This window comes from Stylophora pistillata, chromosome 7 (genome assembly GCF_964205215.1).
Source record: "Stylophora pistillata chromosome 7, jaStyPist1.2, whole genome shotgun sequence".
NCBI classification, from domain to species: Eukaryota; Metazoa; Cnidaria; class Anthozoa; order Scleractinia; family Pocilloporidae; genus Stylophora; species Stylophora pistillata.
Window position 1 is genome coordinate 23,286,532 of NC_142525.1, and position 23,866 is coordinate 23,310,397.

The following is a 23,866-nucleotide window of genomic DNA, read 5'->3' on the forward strand; positions in this document are numbered from 1 at the left end:
GGCCAATTTACCATTTCAACTTTATCTATGAAGTAATTTGTTTATTTTATTAGTATTGAGTTATTACAAACGTTTGTAACTTTTTAATCACAGGCAATTGACCACAGAAGACAAAGAAGTCGTGAACTCGATATAGCTTTTGTTAAGATACTATCAATGTTGTCAAGACGCCTTAATTACTAAATGTGAATATGCTTAAAAAGGTAAAACCACACTTTTCATTAATTCATTTCAAAACAAAAGATTACAAACTCCATTTAAAGAAATTTACGTTTACTTTTGACAATTAAAGAGTTTCTGAAAATATTAGCTCTCATAAGCTTTCAAATTAACAAAGTGTTTTTTACTCTGAAACGTAGTCGAGTACTTTCTTCATCTCTCCCGAAAGGCGGGAAAAACCTATACGATCGGTTCCCACTCGTGAAAAAAAAAAATCGCATCATGCTTCTGATTAGTCATGCGATATTTATCACTAGTGAAGAAAATTCGTATGACTAATGGGTTTGCTTCTCGTCAAAGAGAGACGATTTTCATTCGATGAATTTTCAGAGCGACTCATTAAGGCTAAGCTCTTTGTTTAGCTCTCAATTACTCTTAATTTATTCATTTTCTCATCTAGATATATCTTAGTTTTGTTATTTCATTCTCACTTGATGATGACGTTCTAGAAACGTCGAAACGTCGTGTAATGTTTTCCAATATTTTATCGCAGATTTTTATGTAAAATGTTTCAACAAACTTTACTTATATCAGTACTTATATGATAAAATGTATTTATCATGTCAACTACACACTCTATTGTATACTGATTGAATACTTTAGACCGATCAGATTTTTCTCAGTAACTTTAATTCATAATAATACGCGTTATGATGAGCATGAACCTGCCACAGCCATTATTAGACTGTAGATATGTCAATCCAAATCTTTATCTAATACCTAAGTAGAATTTGAGAAAAATCAAGGACAAGTTTAGGAAAAATTCAAATTCACTTGGAAGTCAACCGATTCTGGCCTAAATTATGTTTTTGCAGAAACTTTTTCAATATAATCCTAATGCCTTCACACGTATAATCTATTGACTCAAATTCTAGTGACTAGCACAGATAAGAACAATATTGAAAACATAGTCACTTTTTTAACGTAATTTTTTTCTTGTCGATAAATATGCGCGTATTTCAAACGCATCTACTGAATATGTTACTACTCAACTTTTCGAATTCCTCAACCATTACCCACCATCGTGCAAAATGCCTGGACATTCTGCATTAGTTATTTATGAGTACTGAAGTAGGATCGTTTTATTTAGTCTCTTCGATACTTCTCTTTGCTCTCCATAGGTGCTTCAGCTCGCCTGTTTCTACTTACAGTAGTCAAGTTCAATCCGCGCGTGGAATTCAAATCTATCCTCGCTTCACGCGTGCCACAACACTCTTTCAAAATACGATAGAACGCGTTTCTTAGCTGAGCATTCATTAGCGCATAAATAACAAAATTGCAGCATGAGTTGCCGTAAGCTAGCGTTATAACAGTCCTCTGGAGAGCACCCGGAATGGCATCATCTCCTCTGAAAGCCCGAATGGTTGTAGTAACAAAGTATGGCATCCACATGATAAAAAACATACCAACGACCACTGCCAAAGTTTTAACAGCCTTCATCTCCCTTTTTAGCACGTTACTTCGCGAGCCTTGATTCCCAGCGCTCTCTAGCGCAGAGATTCTGCGGCTATTTCTGCGAACTTCCTTATAAATAATCGCATAGGCAATTAGCATTACAGTAACAGGCAGGAAAAAATAAAACACGAGTAAAAGTACTGTCAAAGCTGGCTTTTTGAGCCAGTTTATCTCGCATTCTGCTAGAACTGGGTTGAAACGGTGCTCGGCGAGACCAAAAGTAGGGAAAATAGAAAACACAAGCGACTGTACCCAGATGTATATCAGCACGATGACAATTCTTTTCGGAGTGACTTTGGCGTCGTACGATAACGGCCATTTTATTGCAATAAGCCTTTCGATGCTGATGGCACAGAGATGAAGGATGGAAGCACTGCATAATAGCACGCCGCACATCGATGATATATAACACCATGTTACTCCAAACACCCATTTTCCGGCATACACTGAAATGTTGATGTAAATAACACGAAGGATAGGCACCAAAAAATCAGCATATGCCAAACTGCACACTAAATAGTTCGTCAAGCTTCGCAAATTCCTTAATCTCCAAACGGCGAGACACACCAAGCTGTTTCCCAAAAGAGTTAGGATTGAAAGCGCGGACAAAATGATACCAAAACAAATTAATTCTTCAGAGGGTATTTCTGTCAACATGTCGCGATCGTTCGTTCGAAGGATACTTTGTTGGCTTTACGAACGCGACACGGAATTCAAAGGGACTGAGTAACGAAGTCAGCTCTGAAAAGCTAAGAGAAGTTATGTATACATTAAAGAAAAGTCATTCAAACGCTAACAACAGACCTACGTTTGCACAATAGTCGCTTCGTAGAACAATCGTCTTTTCACAAGGCTTTGTACTCAAGTACTATTTAAACCTGTCAAGTGATAAAGCTTTCGAATATTCCCGACGATGATAGTCCATTGTTTTTCCAATGGGTGTCATCTCCTCAGGATAAAAGGAACAGTGAATTAATATTAGCAAACAAGTTTTATAAAGCTATAGGATCACAAGAAGCGACAATGAAAAGCAAACATGACGGGGTATTAACAGACCTAGACTATGTCAGATTTGTAATCTGTCCACTAAGATAGATCATACGAAAAGTTTTAGTGAACAGTTTAAAATTGCGTTTTAATCTATCTCATTTCGAGGGTTTTCCGTTATTGCGACTTGGGGTAATTGATAGCTGTGGTGATAAAACAAAACGATTTGCAGAAAATGTATTGCTTTCAGATTTGTATCGAGTGGCTATGATGCGCAGAGCTGAGAATTTCATCTGCACGATTTCCCAGACTACGTTGAGGATAAAGTTTTAAAAGTAAAATGTCCTGAACTTACTGGTAAATAGTGCGATACAAACTGATTCAGGCGATGAAATAAATTTTAGCTTGCATCTAGCTTGTTGTTAATATTCACATTTCAGATTTTTTAACTGTTCGCAATCCAATATCTAGATAAATCAATCAAATATTGAATAAAGCTTCCGACAGCGCTTATTTTAAATGAATGGACCCGAGACACAAAATGAAAAAACTAATGATAATCTTAGATTTGTTAATTTTGTTGCCGGGAATCAAAATGCAAATCTTTGAACTGTCGCAATAACCATTCGAGAAATATTATCAAAATAGGTCGATCGTACCCAGATCTCGATCGTACCCAGATCTCGATCGTACCCAGACATCTCGATCGTACCCAGACCTCTCGACCGCATCCACACCTTTTGATCGGGAGTCCAGCTCGGGAACCATCGCCTCTTATTCTGTCTAGTTTCTAAGACATTCGTAAGTGAGGCGCTACAGAGACGGTTTAAGAAAATCACACAAAAAGAGTTGTTTGCTGCTTGTGAAACCCTCCCATCCAAAAAAAGGAAAAGTATTTTCCCCCTTCGATAATGATGGAAACGGGTTTAATTTTAGTCATCTTAGGCGAGAAATCAGTCGTCGTCAAGTATTCTCACAGTAACGATTCCGTTACGGTAATAAAAAGAAGCTCTAAAGAAATTTATTACACGACTCGGGCAGTCAGAGGGCCAATAACTTAAATCAACCAATCAAAATGCTCTATTGCCGGTCCAATATTCGCTAAGTATTGGACCGGGCACTATCCCGAATGGTCCCGAATGATACCGCACTTGTGTCCCTTTGAACTTCAGTCGTGTAATAAATCTCTTATTAACCAAGCTTGCTCGGAACACGGTACTGGAAGAATATCGGCCCGAGGTCTTTTTTGTACGGACCTCGCTGCGCTCGGTCCGTACTGTCAAGACCTCGGGCCGATATTCTCCCAGTACGGCCCTCGCGCTTGGTTAATAAGATATATATAGGGCAGGTTGTTTAAACAAAATTTAACCGTTGTTTAACAAAACCGCGTTTTTAGCCATCTTCAATTTAACAGAACCTTTTATATTTACTTGTATTTGTTTTTTAACAGTGACATGAAAGGCCGGAATATAATGGTGGAAGGAAAATTACATTATTAAATCAACCCTGAGGCACATTGCTTACGTAAAACCGCGGTTCGGGTTAGACCTCGTCTCAATAACCGGCTTGCAGTATTTTTTTTTTTTCTTTTTTTTCATCACGAGCAGGAGACAAAAAATAAATTTGACTCTTCTTCGAGGAAACGAACTCCCAGATCTTTGGAATACACAGTGAAGAAACTACTGTTTCGGTACATGCATAATGACATACCCTTAACGAAGAATAGATAACAGATACCAGTTGGGCACTACTACTCACTGAGCTCAGACGAAGAGTGGACTATTTTGGTAGAAGCGCTCATCTAATATCTTGAGGAACAGATTCGAGTCCCGCTGAAGCTTGATTTTCTTTTCAGGCTTCTTCTCTGCATTGCTAATAATTGCAGTCCACCTATGAGAATTGTTTCCTTGTTTTCCAATTCCCTTCTTCATTTAAATGCTGATTTTCAGTTTGAAACCTGCTGTTAACTGTCTGATGCCGATATTGAATTCCGATCTCAATAAGATGCATGATACGTATGATGCACGATCCTCGCAGTAGATAGCGCTATTTATGCAATAGCGAAAATCACACCTGAAAAAAGTCAGGCCTGTACGGGATTCGAACCACTGACCTCTGCGATACTAGTGCAGCGCTCTACCAATTGAGCTAACAAGCCAACTGGGAGTAGGCCATTAAGTTGATTCGTGATAAGCCCGTGATGATAAATCAGATACAATGAATATATTGCTTCGAAAGAAAATATATGATGAACTTCATATATTCATTGTATCTGATTTATCATCAGTAAGGCCTTTGACTCTGTGAGCCATCAACTCCTTGCTGAGAAACTTAAGAGTCTACCACTTAACCCGTATATCATAAACTGGTGGTTAGGTTTTTTGCGAGATAGAAAACAAAGAGTTATTTTCGGGAATCATGTCTGTAATTGGAAAACAGTTAACAAGGGCACAACCCAGGGTAGTGTTTCAGGACCTTATTTGTTCAATATATTTCTTAACGATCTGGAAATTAAATTAGGGAACGAGACACTTGGTTTCAAATACGCTGATGACTGTACGATTATTGCTCCGGTATATTATTATAAAGATCACTCTGTAGACTTAATAAATCAGTTTTTACAGTGGGCAAGCCAAAATAGAATGAATTCAAATTCTACTAAATGTAAAGAGCTTATTATGTATAAAAAAGGTCACACTGCCGAGGCCTACAAAAGTATTTTTGGCATACCTCAGACTAGTACAATAACCATTCTTGGTCTCACGTTTCAGCCGAACTGCAAATTCAGTACTCACCTAAAAGAAAAGTTAGGTAAAGCTAATAAAGGGTTATACGTTATCAGATGCCTCCGCAAGGAAGGATGTAGCCAAGCAGAAGTAGATGTTTTATTTAATTCCATTGTCCTACCTAATATCACTTATGCTCTATCTGTGCATGGGGCCTCTGAGTCAGAGCTAACTACAGCCCAGCAGTTTTTAGATCGTTGTTTTAAACGTAAATACATATCTAAGAAATTAGTGATAGGTGACTTACTTAAAACGCAAGATCACAAAATTGGTCGCAAGGTTTCAACTATCCTGAGCCATCCTCTTAGAGCCTACTTCCCTGAGACCAAGATCACGAGGTATAATTTGAGAAATAAATCCCCTGTCATGCCCGCTATTCGCACAAACCGTTTTAAGAATACATTTTTTAATAGAATTGTTTTTAAGTATAATGTAGCTTTGTGAAAGTATACTTCCTGTATTAGATGTAACATAAGATATGTAATTTTATCTTTTGAACAATAAAGACACACAGACACACAGACAGTCCCGTACAGGCCTGAGTTTTTTTCAGGTCTGATTTTCGCTATTGCATAAATAGCGCTCTCTACTGCGAGGATCGTGCATCATACGTATCTACAACCGCAGTTCAAAATATATGAACTTCATATATTCATTGTATAAGATGCATGATGTTTGTCAGACTAAGTTTTCAGTATTCTACGTTTTCAATATCGCGTATCAAAGCTGAGTGGTAATGTAAAGATAGAGCTGAATCTGATACTCACGCAATTTCTCCACGAGAACCCAGATCACAACGAAAGAAGATGGAAATGTTGGGTGGAAATTTCTCTCAAGTAAGTTTCTTTTTCGCAGTCAAAGCCAAAATCACCGGGTTGAATTCTCCCATTAGCAAAATATAATCAAAGCTTAATGAAGCAGAATTAAGAAAATTTTTGAGGAAATTGCTTCGAAAGAAAATATATGATGAACATGATCAACACCCATAAATCCACTTTGAGATATATTTTAGCGCTCATTTCTGACTAATGCCGGGGACAAAAGAAGCAAATTGTCATTTACAAATAATTTGTATAAATAATAGTTAGAAAGGCTATACAATCATCACGATTTTGGAAATTAATTAAAACCTGAAAGATTTCTTACCCTAACAAGGACGCATTGTTGTTGATGTTTTTTCCCTGAAAGCTGGCTTGAGATGGAATATTTTCCCAGTATAAGTCGAGTTGTGATGTGTCTCGTCAAATGATATCCGTTCTTTTGAGTAAACTTCGGTTTTCGTCTTAATTCCTCCGGTAATGAACTGGCCTAACTAACAATATTGTTAAATATAGGGATGTAGTTCGAAGCCACAGAGACAAGTGTGATGATACAATGGTCGAAATGTCAGAAACAGCTGCCTTTTTACAAAGTGAAATTGATAGGGTAGCTCGGGACAAATTAGACTGCATGACGTTCTTCTGAGCTAATTTGTATATCTATGTAAACTTGGAGCACTTAGCAGTTTGGAAATTAGCTTAGGATTACATACATTACCCTTCATCCGCCTCGGAGTTTTACGATAACGAAGGAGAGTTTTGGCATACGATGGTCTGAAATCCGAAGAAAGTCGAATTTGGAATTTTTTTTTTCAGCATTTGTTTTTCTTTATTTTTTCTCCGCCATTTGCAAGTTAAATTTACCCATTTAGCATCTACAAAATAAACCTGACGCTTAAGATGTCATGTAAACAAACTGCTAGTAATTCACTGATACTCTGTTCAGCTGTGGATGTTTTATCAATACACCAGTAGGAGGAGATCGAATTTGCCTAAAAACTGAACCATGATTCTGCACTTAGTTTTTCTCTTCGCGTTTTTAAAACATTAATTGCAAACGCTGAGGGAGATCAAGAGTTGACTAAGCGAAATGGAATGTCAAATTAGCCATAAATGTCATATTGTCGCGCCTGACGATATTTCCAACAAAACAGGATAAGTCTTGAATTTTTTTAACTAATAAACCTCAGGAAAGCCAGTTTAGATAATGGGAGATTACAACCCTGCGGTGGTCCTCAAAAATCGATAAAAAAATTATAGAATCCCTTTTAATCTAAGTACTGGGAGTTCCACCTGTTCCACTTGTATTTCGTAGAATGTTTTTTTTTTATTTCATTGCTGATCTTAATTAATTTTTTCTTTGTTGTATCACTCCTAGCATCAATTTGTCAATATACTGTCAATAGTAAATCCCTTATCTCGTCTAAACATTCAGTGTGTCAACGTAGCTTACCTTCCCAATGCGTTTTTCTGTCGTTCCGCTTCAATAAGACTGTCACTTACTCACGCAAGAAGGAAGTTTTCTTTAAAAAAAAAAAAAGAAAAGAAAAAAGTTCCTATAAATCCAATGATGCTCAAAAAACAACATTTAAAAGTAATTTCGCTAGAGCGGTCGTTTAACTTCATTTCTCAATTCTAATATTTTCATTTGCTAAGCATCTCCTCGATTTAGATCCGAGTGGAGACTGGAGATAGGTTTTATTTACTAACTCACAGCTAATTCAGCCTGTTGTGTCGAATAGGTTTGATATATGGCTAGGGTCCAACTGTCGCTGTCTGCCGTTCAAATACTTGTGTGATAATGTGAAAATATTTGAACTTGCCATATAGGGGAGATCTTTCCTAATTTCGGCTTTTTTTTTTTTCAAGTGAATGCAGTAAAAGGAAGCCAAGTTCGCGTTTGTAGGACGTAAAACTGAACCGTGTACAAATTGCTGAAGGGATTATGCAATTGTTTTAGTTTGTGTTATTTCCAATCTTTTTTTAATTTATATGCATGTAGATGCCGTTTTTGAGTTTCCTTCATCAAAATATGCCACCAAAACCTAAAGGATCCTTGCTACAAATCGCGCCAGGTTCTAAGTAGCACATTTTCAAAGATGTGATTGAGTCTGCAAGTCTGGCAAAGGTCTACCCTGTCCAAACCGACGTACACAAAAAATAAATGGCGGAGAAACTGAAAATGATTGATCCCGCCGAGCCTTCACTCAGATCAGTGTTGTCCAGTTCGGGTTGTTCGAAAAGGGGTTAACATTAATCCGGGAATTAAAGTTAACCTTAGCTTTAAATTCTCGTGTAGAAGAGCGTGTTAAAGGGCCGAGGCTTTGTTGGATCTTCTCTCAATATGACTCGAAACTCACTGGAAAAAAAAATACAAAAGAAAAATTCCATTGCAGAGCTATTGAAGTAAATTAAAAATTTACACTTACCCCAGGATAGGGAAACAGTGTTTTCAACAACCCAGCTCAGTGTTTTAGACCCCCCAAGGCGATTCACTCCAGCTCGTCCCCTGACTCTCTTCGGGGTGAAAATCCAAGATGGCGGCTGTTTTATTACACAGGGGAAGAGAAGGAGCCTTCATGTCTTCCCTTGGTCGGATAGGAGATAAATACTTCATGTGAAACAAAGGCAAAGCATAACCTTGCATAATTAACGCTGGGGTGAACAAATAATGACAAAAAAAAAAACTAACATAGAGGGAAAATAATCTGAGCACATATACAGAGAGTACATTTTAAAAGGGGGTTTTAATCATTAATGTTACACGCTCAAGTAGATTTTAACCTAACAAGTTTTAGCTTTTTCACGATGAAATCTCCTCTGTGTGGTTTGTATTCACGTGTGATTAAAAATAAAATAAGAAATGCAAACATGGTCCTCGCTGGTGTGCTGCAATTTCAGCGGTTGCAGAAAAGGAGCCTGGAAACTTTTGGTTTCGGCGGGATACAAACCTGTGCCTACCAGGTGCTTGTTGAGTGCTGCTACAAGCTGCAAGAATTACCTCATCAAATTTAAAGATAAAATAGAATAACTGCAAAAAAAAAACAACATAAATGGGGAAGGGGGAAGAAATTGTTAGTAGGATCTTTTAATTTCCTGTCCAATAGAGTAATGAAGAACAAACAACTGGTGCTTTTGGTTGTATTCGAAAACCGTTATCACACGATATTATTTGCCATAAATCATCAAAAATCTCGCTGATACATTCACAAGTCAAAGATCGTCGCTAAGTCGGTGTTTGAAGTTAATTACATCCAATTTCGCTTCATTTTATGGGAAGCGCACGTACAGCAATCTTTTTCCTGGGATCCACACAACATCTAACACTGACAACCATGTCTTAGTGGCTAAAATTAGCGCATCTTTTTTTAATTAAAGTGGTTTTTCCAACTGTGTAAATAGAGGGAACTTTAATCTGATACGTGGCTGAGCTGAAGACAACCAGTTGACAAAAAAAATGAGTTTCGTCTCAAACTGTCCGTCAAAATCTACAAAATTGAGAATAAAACATGCCACATCCAAAAACGCGCATGAAAAGTTAATTGAGAAGGACATAATTGTTTCTTATATTAGTTTTTTTCCGTGTGTAATTAAGGAAAGTGGGTCATTTCAAATTGTAACTTTCTCGAAGATTGTATCTCGTTGAAAAGACATGACGTTTTCTTCGAAAGCGTTTTTCTAAATGCGTCGTGATTAGTTAGGGTCTTCTCTATCACATAACTCGCATAGATCAAGATTGAGCCTAAAGAGTCTCAGCTTCGGTTGGAATTTATCATGAAGAACAGAAGCTTCGGGGGAGCAAACGACAAACCATGTGTTGCGGAAATGTCGTTAATTTCTTCCGCTTTTCTGATTTTTTTGTACGCTGTCTCCAGCATGACTTGTCTTTTCGGCAATTGTGTTGTCCTTCTTGCGATCTATCAAACAAAGTCTCTCCGAACTGTATCAAACTTTTTCATCGCTTCGCTCGCTGTGGCAGACATTTCAGTGGGTTTTCTCATGAACCCGATTCTGATATCTAAAGTGGCATTGAACATTTGGCAAGGAAACCACTGGCTTTCTAAACTTGCTGACTTAATGTGGATCCAAACGACAACAAGCACTACTTTTAATTTATGTTCTGTCAGCATTGATAGATATATAGCAATTACTGCGGTTTTTAAATACCACCGAATCATGACTCGCAAGAAGTGTTTCACCGCATTAATTTTGATTTGGCTATTTTCTTTCTTGTTTGCCTCTGTGAGACTTTTTATCGACAACTCAGACGAGCTTCCAAGACTTTGGATTTCAACCACAGTGTTAACAGTTATCATTCCACTCTTCCTCATTGGATTTTGCTACCTGAAAATTTACTGCGCTGCAAGGACGCAGATCAAGAAAATCGCTGAACGCAAGATAAGCGCAGAAGAAGCGAGATTATCTGCTATGAACAGAAAAGCAGCTTGGACAGCGGGAGTAGTTATTTTTCTTTTTGTGATCATGTGGTTACCAAGCTTTGTGGCTTCCTGCATCGAGCTTACGACAGCGAATCGCTGTAAAAAGTTAGAAGTTGACTATGCTTGGTTCTGGTTCGCCTTTTTATGCTTTTTATCATCAGCCGTTAATCCATGGGTTTACACGATAAGAGTGCCAGAATTTAAAAACACTTTGAGAAGAATTCTGGGTCGAAAGCGGATGAGTAGAGAGCTTTCTCGAAGAATCATTGCGAGTTTTCGAAATTCGAAAAGCAATCCGCCAGCAGTTTAAATTACTCGACATTCAATGTTTAATAGATTAATACGAAAAATATTTGCGTCGCAACTACAGTTTAAGACTATTTACTGAATCATGTACAATAAAGAAAACGGAGAGAAATTTGGTGATTGACTCTTTGAGCCTGTACTTTTTCATTCAAACGCTTAGCTCTTGATTTCTAATGGTCAACCTTAATTGTCACACCTTGAACGCTAAGCAGTTGCAGCTTTTTTATCCAAATTTTTCCTTTTTAAAAACTTTTAAAATTTTGATCAGAAATTCATTGAAGCAGCTTTCAGAAACTGTTATTCCTCGTTATACGAACTACTATTTAAACGGCAATTTTCAAAGCTTTATTTCTGAGAAAAAGTCAGCAACGAAGCTGGTCATATCAAAAGAAAAAACATGTAAAGTCTACAAACTGTCATGTTTCGATCGACCCCAAAATATCTTGTCAAAACGTCCTTTATAACAATAAAATTGTGAATTTATATTGCGCGGTTTCCATGACGGGATGATCAACTGCGCATTACAAAAATGCATGGAATAAATGGATTAAATACTAATTACATCATTAGAACAATGCATGAAATAAATACTAATTACATCATTAGAACAATGCATGAAATAAATACTAATTACATCGTTACAACAATGCATGAAATAAATACTAATTACATCGTTACAACAATGCTTTGTAATAGATATCAGTTACATCATGTGTAGTATAAAATATTAAAAGCTGAGCTAACTAAGAATAAAAAGCCTTACTAAAAAAATGCGTCTTTAAGAGTTTTTTAAAAGTGTCGACAGATTTAGCCATTCTAATTTCCGAAGGTAAATCATTCCAGAGTTTCGGCGCCGAAGCAACGAAAGCACGGTCGCCTAGGGTTTTTAAAGTTTTAAAACTCGGGCAAGATAGCAGCATTCCGTCATTAGAACGCAGTCCATATCTTGAATTTAAAGGCTTAATTTTGACAAGATCGTTTATATAGGACGGTGCGGATTTGTGAATGGCTTTGAAAGTTAAAAGTAGAACCTTAAAGTTAATACGAAATGAGATAGGAAGCCAATGCAGCTGACGGAGCACCGGTGTAATGTGGCAAAATTTGCCCTGCATAACAACAAGTCTGGCGGCTGCGTTTTGAACTCTCTGCAATTTGTCGATATGGCACTTGGGCACACCGTATAATAGACTATTACAGTAGTCTATTCGGCTGCTAATAAAGGAGTGAATAAGAGTCGCAGCTGAGTCCATTGAAAGGTGTTTCCTTATACGTCTAATATTGTGTAGGTGATAGAAAGCAGCACTGCATATTTTGGTAATGTGTACGGCCATAGTGAATTGATCATCGAACCACGCGCCCAAATTCCGTACCACAGACACTTTGCCTACATCGCAGTCTCCGACCCTGATAGTATTAACGGCAACTTTTTTCAGGAAGTGTCGTGATGCTATTACAATAAATTCAGTTTTGTCGTCATTAAGCATAAGTTTGTCCGTGGTCATCCACTGCTTAACATCTGAGATACAGGTTTCCATTGATCTAATTGCCTCGTCTTGACCAACAGCACAACTTAGGTTGAACGATAAATAAAGCTGGGAGTCATCTGCATAACAATGAAGTTTTGGAAGGTGACGACCAACAATGTCGAAGATTTTGCTTGAGTATATGTTAAACAAAACGGGGCCTAGACATGATCCCTGGGGAACGCTGTAACGAAGATGAAAGACATTTGAAAGCGCTCCCTGAACAAATATTCGTTGTGATCTTCCGGCTAGATAATAGCGAAGCCACGACAGAGCAGTTCCATTTCCATTTCCAGCTTTGATCTTAAACATGTTAGCAAAATACTAGGGTCTACAGTGTCGAAGGCAGCACTCAGTATTAAGAGAACGAGGAGAGTCGCGTGCCGTTTATTCATGTTAATCAGAATGTCATTGTGAACTTTCACCAAAGCGGTTTCCGTGCTGTGAAATTTCCTATATGCAGACTAGAATGCTGGATACAAATTGTTCTTAGCCAGGTGCAACTCAATCTGATCTGCGACAGCGCTCTCAGTGAGTTTGGAAATATAGGATAAATTGCTGGCAGGGCGTAGATTCTTAAAATTAGACGGGTCAGATCCACACTTCTACAGTAAAGGTGTTACTATTGCCTCCTTCCATAAATCAGGGAAATGACCAGACTGCAAAGATGAATTAATAATTAACGTAATTACAGGCAAAAGAACATCCATGCACTCAACTACCAGTCACGTGGTTACAGGATCTAGTGAACATGACTTCTTAGAAGATCGCATAATAATGCGCCGTACATCATCCACTGACAGCGATTTGAAGCTGGTAAGTGAGTTATAAGCAGGAATGTTATCCATATCTTGTGTCAACGACCTGGAATTCAAAGCGCTTCCTAGTTTAGAGTGAATGCCTGTCACTTTGTCAATGAAGAACCTGCCAATGTTGTTTGCGACCGCCTCAGCATTGGATCCGCCGGGCAAGCATTATTTCTTAGAATCTGATAATAAGGAGTTAGCGGCTTTAAACAACCTGCCCTGGTCAGCGCTATTTTTCTTGATGAACTCGGTGTAGTATGAACCACGCGCATGGTTCATCAGCAGTGTTGCAGGGTTCTTTTTCTGTTTGAAGACGGAATAATACATTGGATCCCTTGTAGCTCTCCATTTACGCTCCGCTTTTCTCCTTTCTCTGATAGCGGCCTTGATCGAATCATTAAAACAAGGCATACGAGGCCTGTTGACCACAGTTTTACTCTTCAAAGGAGCGTTAGATTCAATGAGCGATGAAAGGGTTGAATTGAGCAGCTAACAATATCATCCAGGCTTAAGTTGACAATGTTATCGTTGCACAGTGCTAAATTAGCAAGATCACTTTTAAAAGATTCGATATTAACTGACTTGGAGTTCTTGTAGGTGACAGTTTTAACACTTGCTTCAGGTTTTATGGAATTGAGATCACAGAGAATAGCTGCGCGATCAGAGGAAAATTGACCGATCGTGAGATTGTTCTTTATGATCGAGTCTGATTGACGAGTGATAATTAGATCCAAGGTATGACCAAGGTTATGAGTTGGTCCAGTTACGTGTTGTTCTAAGCTCATGAATTCCAAAGTGTCCAGAAAATCGCCAGCATCTGCATCGCCGTCTACTTCGACGTGAAGATTAAAATCGCCGACGATCAAGATTGGTTTCACAGATAAAATAATCGATTCTAAATATGACGTGAAGTTGCTAACAAAGGAATTGGTGGAGGGCGGACGGTAAACAATCACTAGTCTCACAACGAATGAGCCAGACTTCACTAAAAGCTCAGAGAATACGAATGATGAAGATGAGGAATTATAATCGCTTTGTTTAGTCGTAACCACGGAAATGGAATCCTTACAAAGTAAGGTGACGCCGCCGCCTCTGCGTCTGATACGAGGATAACTCACAAGCTTGTAAATAACTCACAAGCCAGAAGGAATAATCTCAAGCTTTGCAGCAGTGTCGTCTGCCGTTAACCAGGTTTCGGTAAGGGCGAACAAATCAGCGTTATAGTGACTCACCAATTCCAGAAGGCCGGCAGATTTTGATTTGATGGAACGGACATTGATCAGGCACAACCAAAGCGGCAGTCGTGATAAGGTTTTCGGAGAATAAACTGGGTTGGATGTTACATTCGTAAGATTGTTGATATTTCTTGATCGAAGAATTGATCGAGATGTAGATTGATGTAGATTTATTTATACTCGAAATGTATGGAGCTTGTCAGGCACCTACCTTAGATAGCTAATGAATCGAGTAGAAAATAAATGAAATATAATACTAAAAAGTTACAATAAAGGTTCAGAGATAATAAGTAAAATATAAGGTTAACTAACTAATTAATTAATTAATCAACCAATTAATAACATTATTAAATACACTAATATAACTATATACATGCTACTGAAAAGATAGGGTACTAAAACTACATCCAGAGTAAAATTACATTAAGTCTAAGAGCTACAAAGGGTACAATTGCATACGTCAAAAGTAATTTTCCTGATACGTGTTACAAACTCTTTTAGTGTTCGTGAAGTTCTTAAGTCGTTATATAAAGAGTTCCAGATTTTTGGACCAAAGTACCTGAAAGTATTTAGCCCATGCTTAGCAGTGTTGACTCTGGGTTGTACAAGAATCAGTTCGCCACGTAGGTTGTGTGAGTTGTTTCTAAGCGTCAGCAGAGTACGAAGTGGATTTGATGTTGTCCCGTGAATAACTTTATATATAAGAATGTACATGTCCTGGACTCTTCTGTTGTGCAATGTGGGCATATTTACTGTTTCAAGTAGAGTACTATAGGTACTAGTGCTGTTGTTAAGGACTGATCTTAAAGCACGCTCGTTGAGTTTTTCAAGTTTAGCCAATGTTGTTTTTTCACAGTGCATCCACACTGTGGAACAATAGGTAAAGTGAGGAAGAATGTAAGCCTTATATAGTGTAAGCTTGGTTTGAGAGCTAAGAAGTTTTCTAAACCGGCATATGATTGCAATTTGCTTGCAAATCTTCTTGCATAGTGAAGCTACGTGATTGTTGAAATTCAGCCGGTCATCTATAAGCACGCCCAGGAGTTTGCAGGTGGTAGAGGGTTGTATAGATGTTCCATCAATCATGAAGCTGATTTTGTCTTTCTTTGCTTGGTTACGTTGGAGGTTTGATTTTGTGAAGACCAAGGATTCACATTTCTTAGCATTTAGAAGTAGGCCGTTGTCCTTGATCCAGCTTGAAACCACAGCTAGTTCAGAATTTAGGATCCTCTGTACAATTCTCGCGTTTGCGTTACTACAGTAAAGTTGTTTGTCGTCTGCATATGCGGATAGCTTGGCTTTTTCAATGTTGTAGAACAAGTCGTTTATAAAAATGTTGAATAGCTGCGGGCCTAATACAGACCCTTGTGGAACACCTGACCTTATCTTTTCGGTGCGTGAACGAATGACATTTAGGCTAACACATTGTGTTCTGTTTTTCAGATAGTTTGCTAGTAGCTCTAGGCTTTCTAGGCTGACACGGTACGCTGCAAGCTTTTCAAGTAGTAGATTGTGAGGGAGGCGATCAAAGGCTTTGCTGAGGTCAATTAGTGTCGTTCCAACAGTGTTGTTTGAATCTAGTTCAGTTTTGCAGTCTTCAGTCAGTCTCAGCGGCAAGGTAGTAGAGCAGCTGTGGCTCTTTCGGTGGGCAGTTAGGGTGGCTGGCAAGATAGTTTCAAAGTAAGAGGTTAACTGAGGACATAAACCATGAACTACTCACATTCTGCCTGTAATTGCTATTTAAGCAAGTTCCAGGATTAGGATTAATATCTCCGCACAAAGCCAGTCGATTTAGTTCAAACGTAGCTACGGTGGCAGAATAATAGACAGTTCTTGCGGCCAGGTATGCTTTCCTCTCTCCAGGTATGCTTTTCCCCTTGCTAATTGCAAGGTCCAGGATTAGGATTAATATCTCCGCATAAAGCCAGTCGATTTAGTTCAAACGTAGCTGCGGTGGCCGAATAATAGACAGTTTTTGTGGCCAGGTATGCTTTCCTCCTTGGTCGATGAACAAGATGGCGGAGATGATAATAATGCAATGCATATATATTGAAGCGGAGTAAGCAAGCTGAATCTGTTATTAGGTTTGTATTATCGTCGATAAATGGATGCTCGGTAACATTGCTGAGCCGTTCGTGGTAGTGAGAGCCGTGAAAATAATGAAAATCAATTTTAGAGTTGAGTAAGACCAGCAGAAGGAGAAAGATACGTGTGACCGCCATTGAATTTGTATACCCAAAGGATCATTCATATGACCAAGAAATTACAGGGAAGAATTTCCTTAACTCTAATATACATTAATGGAACTCTTGACAGTTTTCTTCCATATTGTATAGAAGAGTTTACAAAGGTGGACAATAAGTGGGGAAGATAAGCCGATTTACTGATCAGGCAGAAAATCAGAATGCAACATTTCTTCTTCCCTGTGCGTACTACAAAGTAAGCAATATGTAAGAGAGATATCTACCGATGATTTATAAAATGATTGCTGCAAGCTTTGTAAATTAAATAGTTTGTCGGAATTTTGAGTGCAATCCCAATTTTACTTCATTAATAAAGCCAAATTTTGCTTTAAAACTACGGAGATACAATTCGACAGTTTTTACTTAAAAGTTAATTTAAGGTGGCTCGTACTGGTTTTCATCTTTTTGATGGTTTGTAACTTTGAAAGAATACAACAGAAAGACTGACCAAGGCCAGTTGAACACTTTTACGGGGTTGAATGATATAATCGTTGATTATCCAAAAATAGCTGTCATTTCGTCACTAGCAGTTTCCATGGCAACGCTTTCATAGGCTTATTCAGACGCATTTTTTAGCTTGTGGCTTAAATAATTCGAAAACTAACCTGGTGACCCCATGATTTTTTTCAGTGATTGCTTTTGGCACTTGAAAAGGAAAATGCACAAAGATTTTTAAAAAATTCTACGGAGCGGAATTTCAGAAAATCTAGAAAAAAGGCAATTTTTCGACATCGTAAAATTCCTTCCGTAGAATTTTCTAGTTTTTTTTCTGATGATTCCTTTCGGCGTTATTATCATATTGGAACAATAAAAAGAAGGGGTCACCGGACTTGTTTTCATGTAATAGCTTTCGTGAGTTTAGCACTTTCCACGCGCGTTCTCGCACATTTAAAAATCTGGATTCTATAAGATCGACGTTTGCTCATGATCTGTTATAGCTACCGCTGACAATTGCGTGTGCTCGCGCGCGCGCCTACGATCTGATGTTTACAGACGTTTACTGCTAATTAAGAAAATCATTAAACAGCTGTCAAAGATAGCCTCCCGGGCTCATCTTAAAAATCCTACACACGACTTCTGGCTATATCATATTATTTTCCTTTAAGTTTCAAAGTCTTCTTCCACTTCAGGTAGATTATCCTTCACTTGAGTTCTTCTTTTTTCGCCGTCGAAAGATTTCATATCGGTTGAATATTTCTTTTAAATGTGAAGTGAAGCAACCTTTACTTCTCCAAAAATCGTCCTCTTTATCTTAGTTTCTATCTCCTGCATTCATAGTAGCCGCTCAACACATCAAATACAAGCTCTTAGGTAAACTTCTCACAAAAGTAGAAAAAACAAAAGATGAAAATTCAAAACAAAGATGGCGGCGCGTGGAATTTTTTCTACTTTTTGAAAATTCTACGGATGGAAATTTGCGATGTGTGAAAATTACGCTTTTTGTAGATTTTCTGAAATTCCGCTCAGTAGAATTTTTTAAAAATATTTGTGCATTTTCCTTTTCAAGTGCCAAAAGCAATCACTGAAAAAAATCAGGGGGTCACCGGGTTAGTTTTCGAATTATTTAAGCCACAAGCTAAAAAATGCGTCTGAATAAGCATATGAAAGCGTTGCCATGGAAACTGCTAGTAACGACATGACACTTATTTTTGGATAACCAATGATTATGTAATTCAACCCCGTAAAAGTGTTCAACTGGCCTTAGTCAATCTTTCTGTTGTATTCTTTCAAAGTTACAAACCATCAAAAAGATGAAAACCGGCACGAGCCACCTTAAGCTTTGTAAGTTAGATAGCTTGTCGGAATTTTGAGAGCAACCCCAGCTTTATTCCATCAGTAAAGCGAAATTTTGCTTTAAAACTATAGAGATATAATTTGACAGTTTTAACTGAAAATTTCTACGTCAGTTTATTTTATGGATTGAAGTTTTAATCCCTCCACCTCCTATATATCAACCTTTTAGTGAGTTTGATTGAACTGGTAAGGTGCGTGTTGAAATTATTAAGACCAATTAATGGCATAGGCGGTTAAAAGGATTGACATCTGAAATCTGAAAGAAAAAAAACCACCTTCATTTGTGTTTACTCCTTCGTTGTCAGGCACTAAAGTACGGGCATTCGGCGGAGTCCTCGGGCGAGTCAAACAAAAAAAGCAGCTAAAAGTAGAATTGATGTCAGCGCCGCGCGGAACTCTAGAAGTTTAGCGCGCGAAAAGATTAGTTATCCTGGAGTTCCGCGTGGCACGCGAGCATAATGCTTTTTTCTTCACCAATCTTTTTTTTAAACTCGTCGACTGAGTTCGCCAAAAAAGAGGGACTGTTCGTAACCTAGTTAGGCACTTACTGTCAGTGTTAGGGCAGTTCCCCTTTAGGGTCGTAAAACGAAAATACAACGCAAGCATTGTCTGCTCTCACCACTCACAGGCCCTCGCCATTTCTTTTCGTCTTCGCTCGCTAACCAGCTACGCTCTTACCGGTTAGATTTTCTTACTTCTTTTCAAATACCTCCCATAGAGTGGGAATTTACTGTTATAGCTGGCAATACATATATCTTGTTAACCAAGCGTGAGGGCCGTACTGGGAGAATATCGGCCCGAGGTCTTCCGAGCAAGCTTGGTTATAAGAGATTTATTATACGACTGAAGTTCAAATGGAGACAAGTGCGGTATCATTCGGGACCATTCGGGACAGTGCCCGGTCCAATACTGAGAGAATATTCACCGGCAATAGAGCATTTTGATTTGTTGATTTTGGTTATTGGTCCTCTAACTGCCCGAGTCGTGCAATACAGATGGATAACAGGAGCCATTACATATCGGCTCCGATGGTAGGATTCAAAGGAAGATGATCCAACCTCGTTCCCAGGGCCTTTTCCCTTGGCTGGGGGTGGGGCGGGAAAAGGCTCTGGCATCGGTCGGTCACATGATCTCAAAATACCCAAATATCTTGGTTTTACTAAATTATATGTTAAACGAAACATTCAAGATGTCGGGCCCTTCGGGAGAACCGAAGGGCCCGACAGCGCTTTTGTCAGCGCTTCGCCGAGTTCGATTTCCTTTGGATTACATTGCCAACTATAGACCTATATCCTTGCTGCGTATCCCAAGTAAATTACTGGAACATCAGGTCTGTAATATAATTGATGAGCACCTAAGTAACTCCTCTCTAAAAAGTTCTTCACAGTGGGGCTTTACAAAAGGACTATCATCAGAAGGCATGTTACTAAAAATGACAGATACCTGGAAGGTGAATATGGATAAAGGTATGATTGTGGGTGCAATATTTATTGACTTTAAGAAAGCTTTTGATAGCGTCTCACACAACATCTTGTCATTAAAACTCCAAGCTATTGGATTAAGTGGGAATCTCCATGAGTGGCTGATGGATTATTTGAAAGACAGATTTCAATACACTGTGGTAAATGACCACCCTTCTAACTTGGATGAAGTGAAATATGGTGTTCCCCAAGGATCCCTCCTGGGTCCAAGGCTTTATACTATCTACGTCAATGACCTCCCTAATGCTATTACATCTGGAGACTCGTTCCTGTATGCAGATTATACAACATTATATTGTGTGGGGAAGAACTTTGATCAGGTCTGCTCGCAATTAAATAACATTCTCGAGAAACTTCTGCTTTGGAGTACAATGAACAAACTTTGTATTCATCTTGTAAAGTCTGAAGTTATGATCCTTAGCAAATCGGGCTTCATTGGTCCTGCTCCTCCAATACGCTTCGGAAATAATTTTATTAATGTTGTTAATAACACTACTTGTTTGGGATTAATCATTGACAATAGGCTTACATGGGCATTGCATGTGGACCATGTAAAAAAATCTTTTGCACAGAAAGTGGGCGCATTAAAAAGAATGAAGAAGCTTCCTGTGAAAGCGCTGGAGGAAATTTACTTTAAATCTATTGTACCTGCGGTATCGTATGGTATTGTGGTGTGGGAAACTGCAATTATTCTATTATGGAATCCTTAAACCCTATTCATGCAAGAGCTGCACGAGTTATCCACCAGGATAAAAGTCTTGAAGAGTTAAATTGGTTGTCAATTTCTTACATATATAAAAGAAGACTCCTTCTTCTGATGCACGATGTTTTAAATGATAAAATCTTATATATGCCCCTTTTAATTTGAAGTTACGCAACAGACCATCACGTACAGGAGGGTTACAGGTTGAAATCCCTAGAGTGAACTACAAAGTGGGAAAGGAATCAGCACAATACAGAGGACCTGTAATCTGGAATTTTATTGCTAGGCTGGCAAATTTTAATGTGAACATTCAAAAAGACAGTTTTAAAAATATTTTACGTAAGCTCTCACAGAACATAAATAGCTTCTCTTTTGAAGCGCCTATGATTGCTATGAAAGACAGAGATTTTGTATATTTTTAAGTTTTATTGCACTGCATGTAAATTTTTGAATTAATTCGTGACTTGTTTGCTAATGAACTTTATTATAATGATTCATATTGAATATTTAAATACCATAGGGTGACTTTATGAATTATTTTAGTTTTACATTTTATTAGTTCGTTGTAGGTCCACATCAGCCTTATGGCTGCCCCCTTCCTTACAACCTGCATTACTAAATAAAATGATTGATTGATTGATTGATACGGTAATTTTTCATCTTTAAATTTAAAACCTCTTCAAAGGAAGTGTTTTAAATATATGCTGAAAGGCCAGAATGTTATTGGATTCTTACCTAATCCCATACGACACGCTTGTGAGAGAAAAAATATGCAGGAGATAATGCAACGCGACCACAACTAAGGGAAAAGGCCCTGGGAACGAGGTTGAAGACGATCGTGGTCGTGATTGGATCACTCAAGCCTGAGCTGCCCGTCTTCATTACTTGAAATGTGCCTTTACTTTTTTTCATGAATATGGTATGGCTTTCATGATGACGCACACCACTGGAATCTCGTTATTTCAAATAGGGACCTTGGATGTCAAAAACACACTATTCCACATTGTGCATAACCTCACTTCCAAGGAAGGCTAATATTTACAACGAGAAGACTTGAGAGGGGTCGGGGAGATGTCTGCTGAGGGCCTGGCACTAATCAAAACAGTGTCCGCCCAATTCTTTTCACTAGAAGGCATTTGATACCTTGGTAACATCAAGGAACCCATGTTATTCACCATTAGGCTTGAACTTTCTTCAGTGGAGTTTTCTGGCAGTTGGCATTTTCCTACAGCTGTTGGATTACAGTTGGCAATTACACTGGTAGTGACCATGGGCAATATGAAGCGAATCCCGAATGGGCAAGATGGGCCCATCTTGCCCGCTCGGGATCGATTGCCCGCTCGGGATCGATTGCCCGCTCGGGATCGATTGCCCGCTCGGGATCGATTGCCCGCTTTGGTCCCGCACAGGAAAGAAATTGCTCGGAGCGAACTTACAAAAAAATATTGTATTTTTGGACACTGTCGGCGATGGAGTCGCTAAAAGCGGCAGAAAATAGTCAAAATAAAGGAAACATAAACGACTCTCTTGGGTTTATTGTGCTACAAACACAGTTGACGTTTCTTCCCGTCTCTCAAAATAAACAACAATAATTCTTGATTCTTAATAGAGCGAAGTCTTTTTGCTATATAATAAATCCTTAATTGACCATCGACTTCGTCTCGGTCCATCAGTAAAAATGCAAAAAAGATAACTTGGCCAATATTCAGCATTCGTGATCTCATTTATTTTACGTTACGTATTTTTTTTCCTTCACTTCCCCATGAATAATTATGACTCAGCACCTAACCACTCAGTCGAAAAGTGCTCGTTTTGTAACCGCGGAAGTTGTAATAAACATTTTCTTTATAGGTATGGGCCTAGCTTTGCGTGTTGCGAGCTCCACAAGACTATTTTGAATTTGAAAATGAAATTTGAATATTGATACTTAGCCCGAAGTAGGTCATATAAGTGCAGGGGGAGAGAAAACATCACGCTGCTCGCCATTATTTTGAAACTCGAGACCTCTCTATAGACGTGATTGGTTTGCGCATGATTTTATACGTCACACAAATTGAAGAAGAAAAAATTTACTTGACTGGAAAAAAAGTACGCGCTATTTTCCATGTTCAAAAGTTCTCTCCTGATTTTGCCTTGCTTGAGAGCACTCGATGCGTACTTTCCATTTTTTTAAAGTGATTTTCTAAAGTGGTTATTTTCCATTACATTGACGTGAAACACGTTGGTGACAATTACTTGAAGATTTTGTAATATCTTAAACGCGTACCTAACCCCAGTTGAGAAATCACTCAATAATTTGGGCGCATTGTTTGATTGTTGTTAGCGCTCACATCGAAATTTAAAAGCAGTCGGTTTTTTGAGAAAAATGAATTTCTCTTATATATTTCTTATGTTTTTATACAACTCTATTTTATATCATTTTTCTTTCGGTCTTTTCTGTCTTTTTTGTCTTCATGCAAATATGATATTATTTTCAATTAACAGATGTCTTAAAGCTAGACATCTCCGCTCAGAAAAAACAAACACAGAACATTCACTTTAATAATAAATGCCTGTTCCCGGTCTTTAAAGAAAATGCTCCGTGTAAAACTTGTTTTCATATAAATATTCTTTCCCTTGCGCAAGAAAAGATTAATAAAAATGATGAATGTTTTATTTTTCTTTAAACACATTCGCTGTTACTACCAAAAATAAATTTAAAATTTGATGATATTCATTTTACACCTGCGATGAATTGAAAATGGAACTTTCTTCAATTTTTATGTTATTCCCCGCAAACCTTAAACACAGTATCTTTTTTTCCCCTTTCCCTTTTTCTAGAAAGCACAATTTAATTGCTGGCGTTTGGAGACTGATTACTTTGCCGCAAATGATATTGTTTGCTCAGATTCCAGCGATCTCATCTTGGTTTCAAGTTTCTGTCTGCGCCGACCGCTGTTTATTGGCTTCATCGATATCTAAGAAAACGGAAAAACAATGACTATGTCGGTTTATTAATTAAACAGGAACAAATGACAGTTACAACAGGTGAATTTAAGAATTTTAATTTTTTTTTTTTTTGCTGCCGAAGC

General features: G+C 38.1%; 2 protein-coding genes across 3 annotated transcripts; one reads left to right on the plus strand and one right to left on the minus strand.

Moving 5' to 3' along the window:
* Positions 1 to 20: 20 nt before the first annotated feature.
* On the minus strand, positions 21 to 8,805 carry LOC111331677 (histamine H2 receptor). Of its 2 annotated transcripts, none has more exons than XM_022936834.2 (4): positions 8,695 to 8,805; positions 7,719 to 7,788; positions 6,594 to 7,039; positions 21 to 2,423 (listed from the first exon to the last, which is right to left on the minus strand). In XM_022936834.2, exon 4 carries the CDS (start codon positions 2,329 to 2,331, stop codon positions 1,306 to 1,308), a length of 1,026 nt encoding a protein of 341 aa, XP_022792569.2. In that variant the 5' UTR covers positions 2,332 to 2,423; positions 6,594 to 7,039; positions 7,719 to 7,788; positions 8,695 to 8,805; the 3' UTR covers positions 21 to 1,305. The 2 variants fall into 2 exon arrangements, with proteins under 2 accessions (XP_022792569.2, XP_022792567.2); XM_022936832.2 differs by having other exon boundaries at positions 21 to 2,620.
* Positions 8,806 to 9,841: 1,036 nt separating this feature from the next.
* Positions 9,842 to 12,304, plus strand: LOC111331659 (beta-2 adrenergic receptor-like). The gene has a single exon (XM_022936816.2). It carries the CDS (start codon positions 10,040 to 10,042, stop codon positions 11,012 to 11,014), a length of 975 nt encoding a protein of 324 aa, XP_022792551.2. The 5' UTR covers positions 9,842 to 10,039; the 3' UTR covers positions 11,015 to 12,304.
* The last annotated feature ends 11,562 nt before the right edge of the window (positions 12,305 to 23,866 follow it).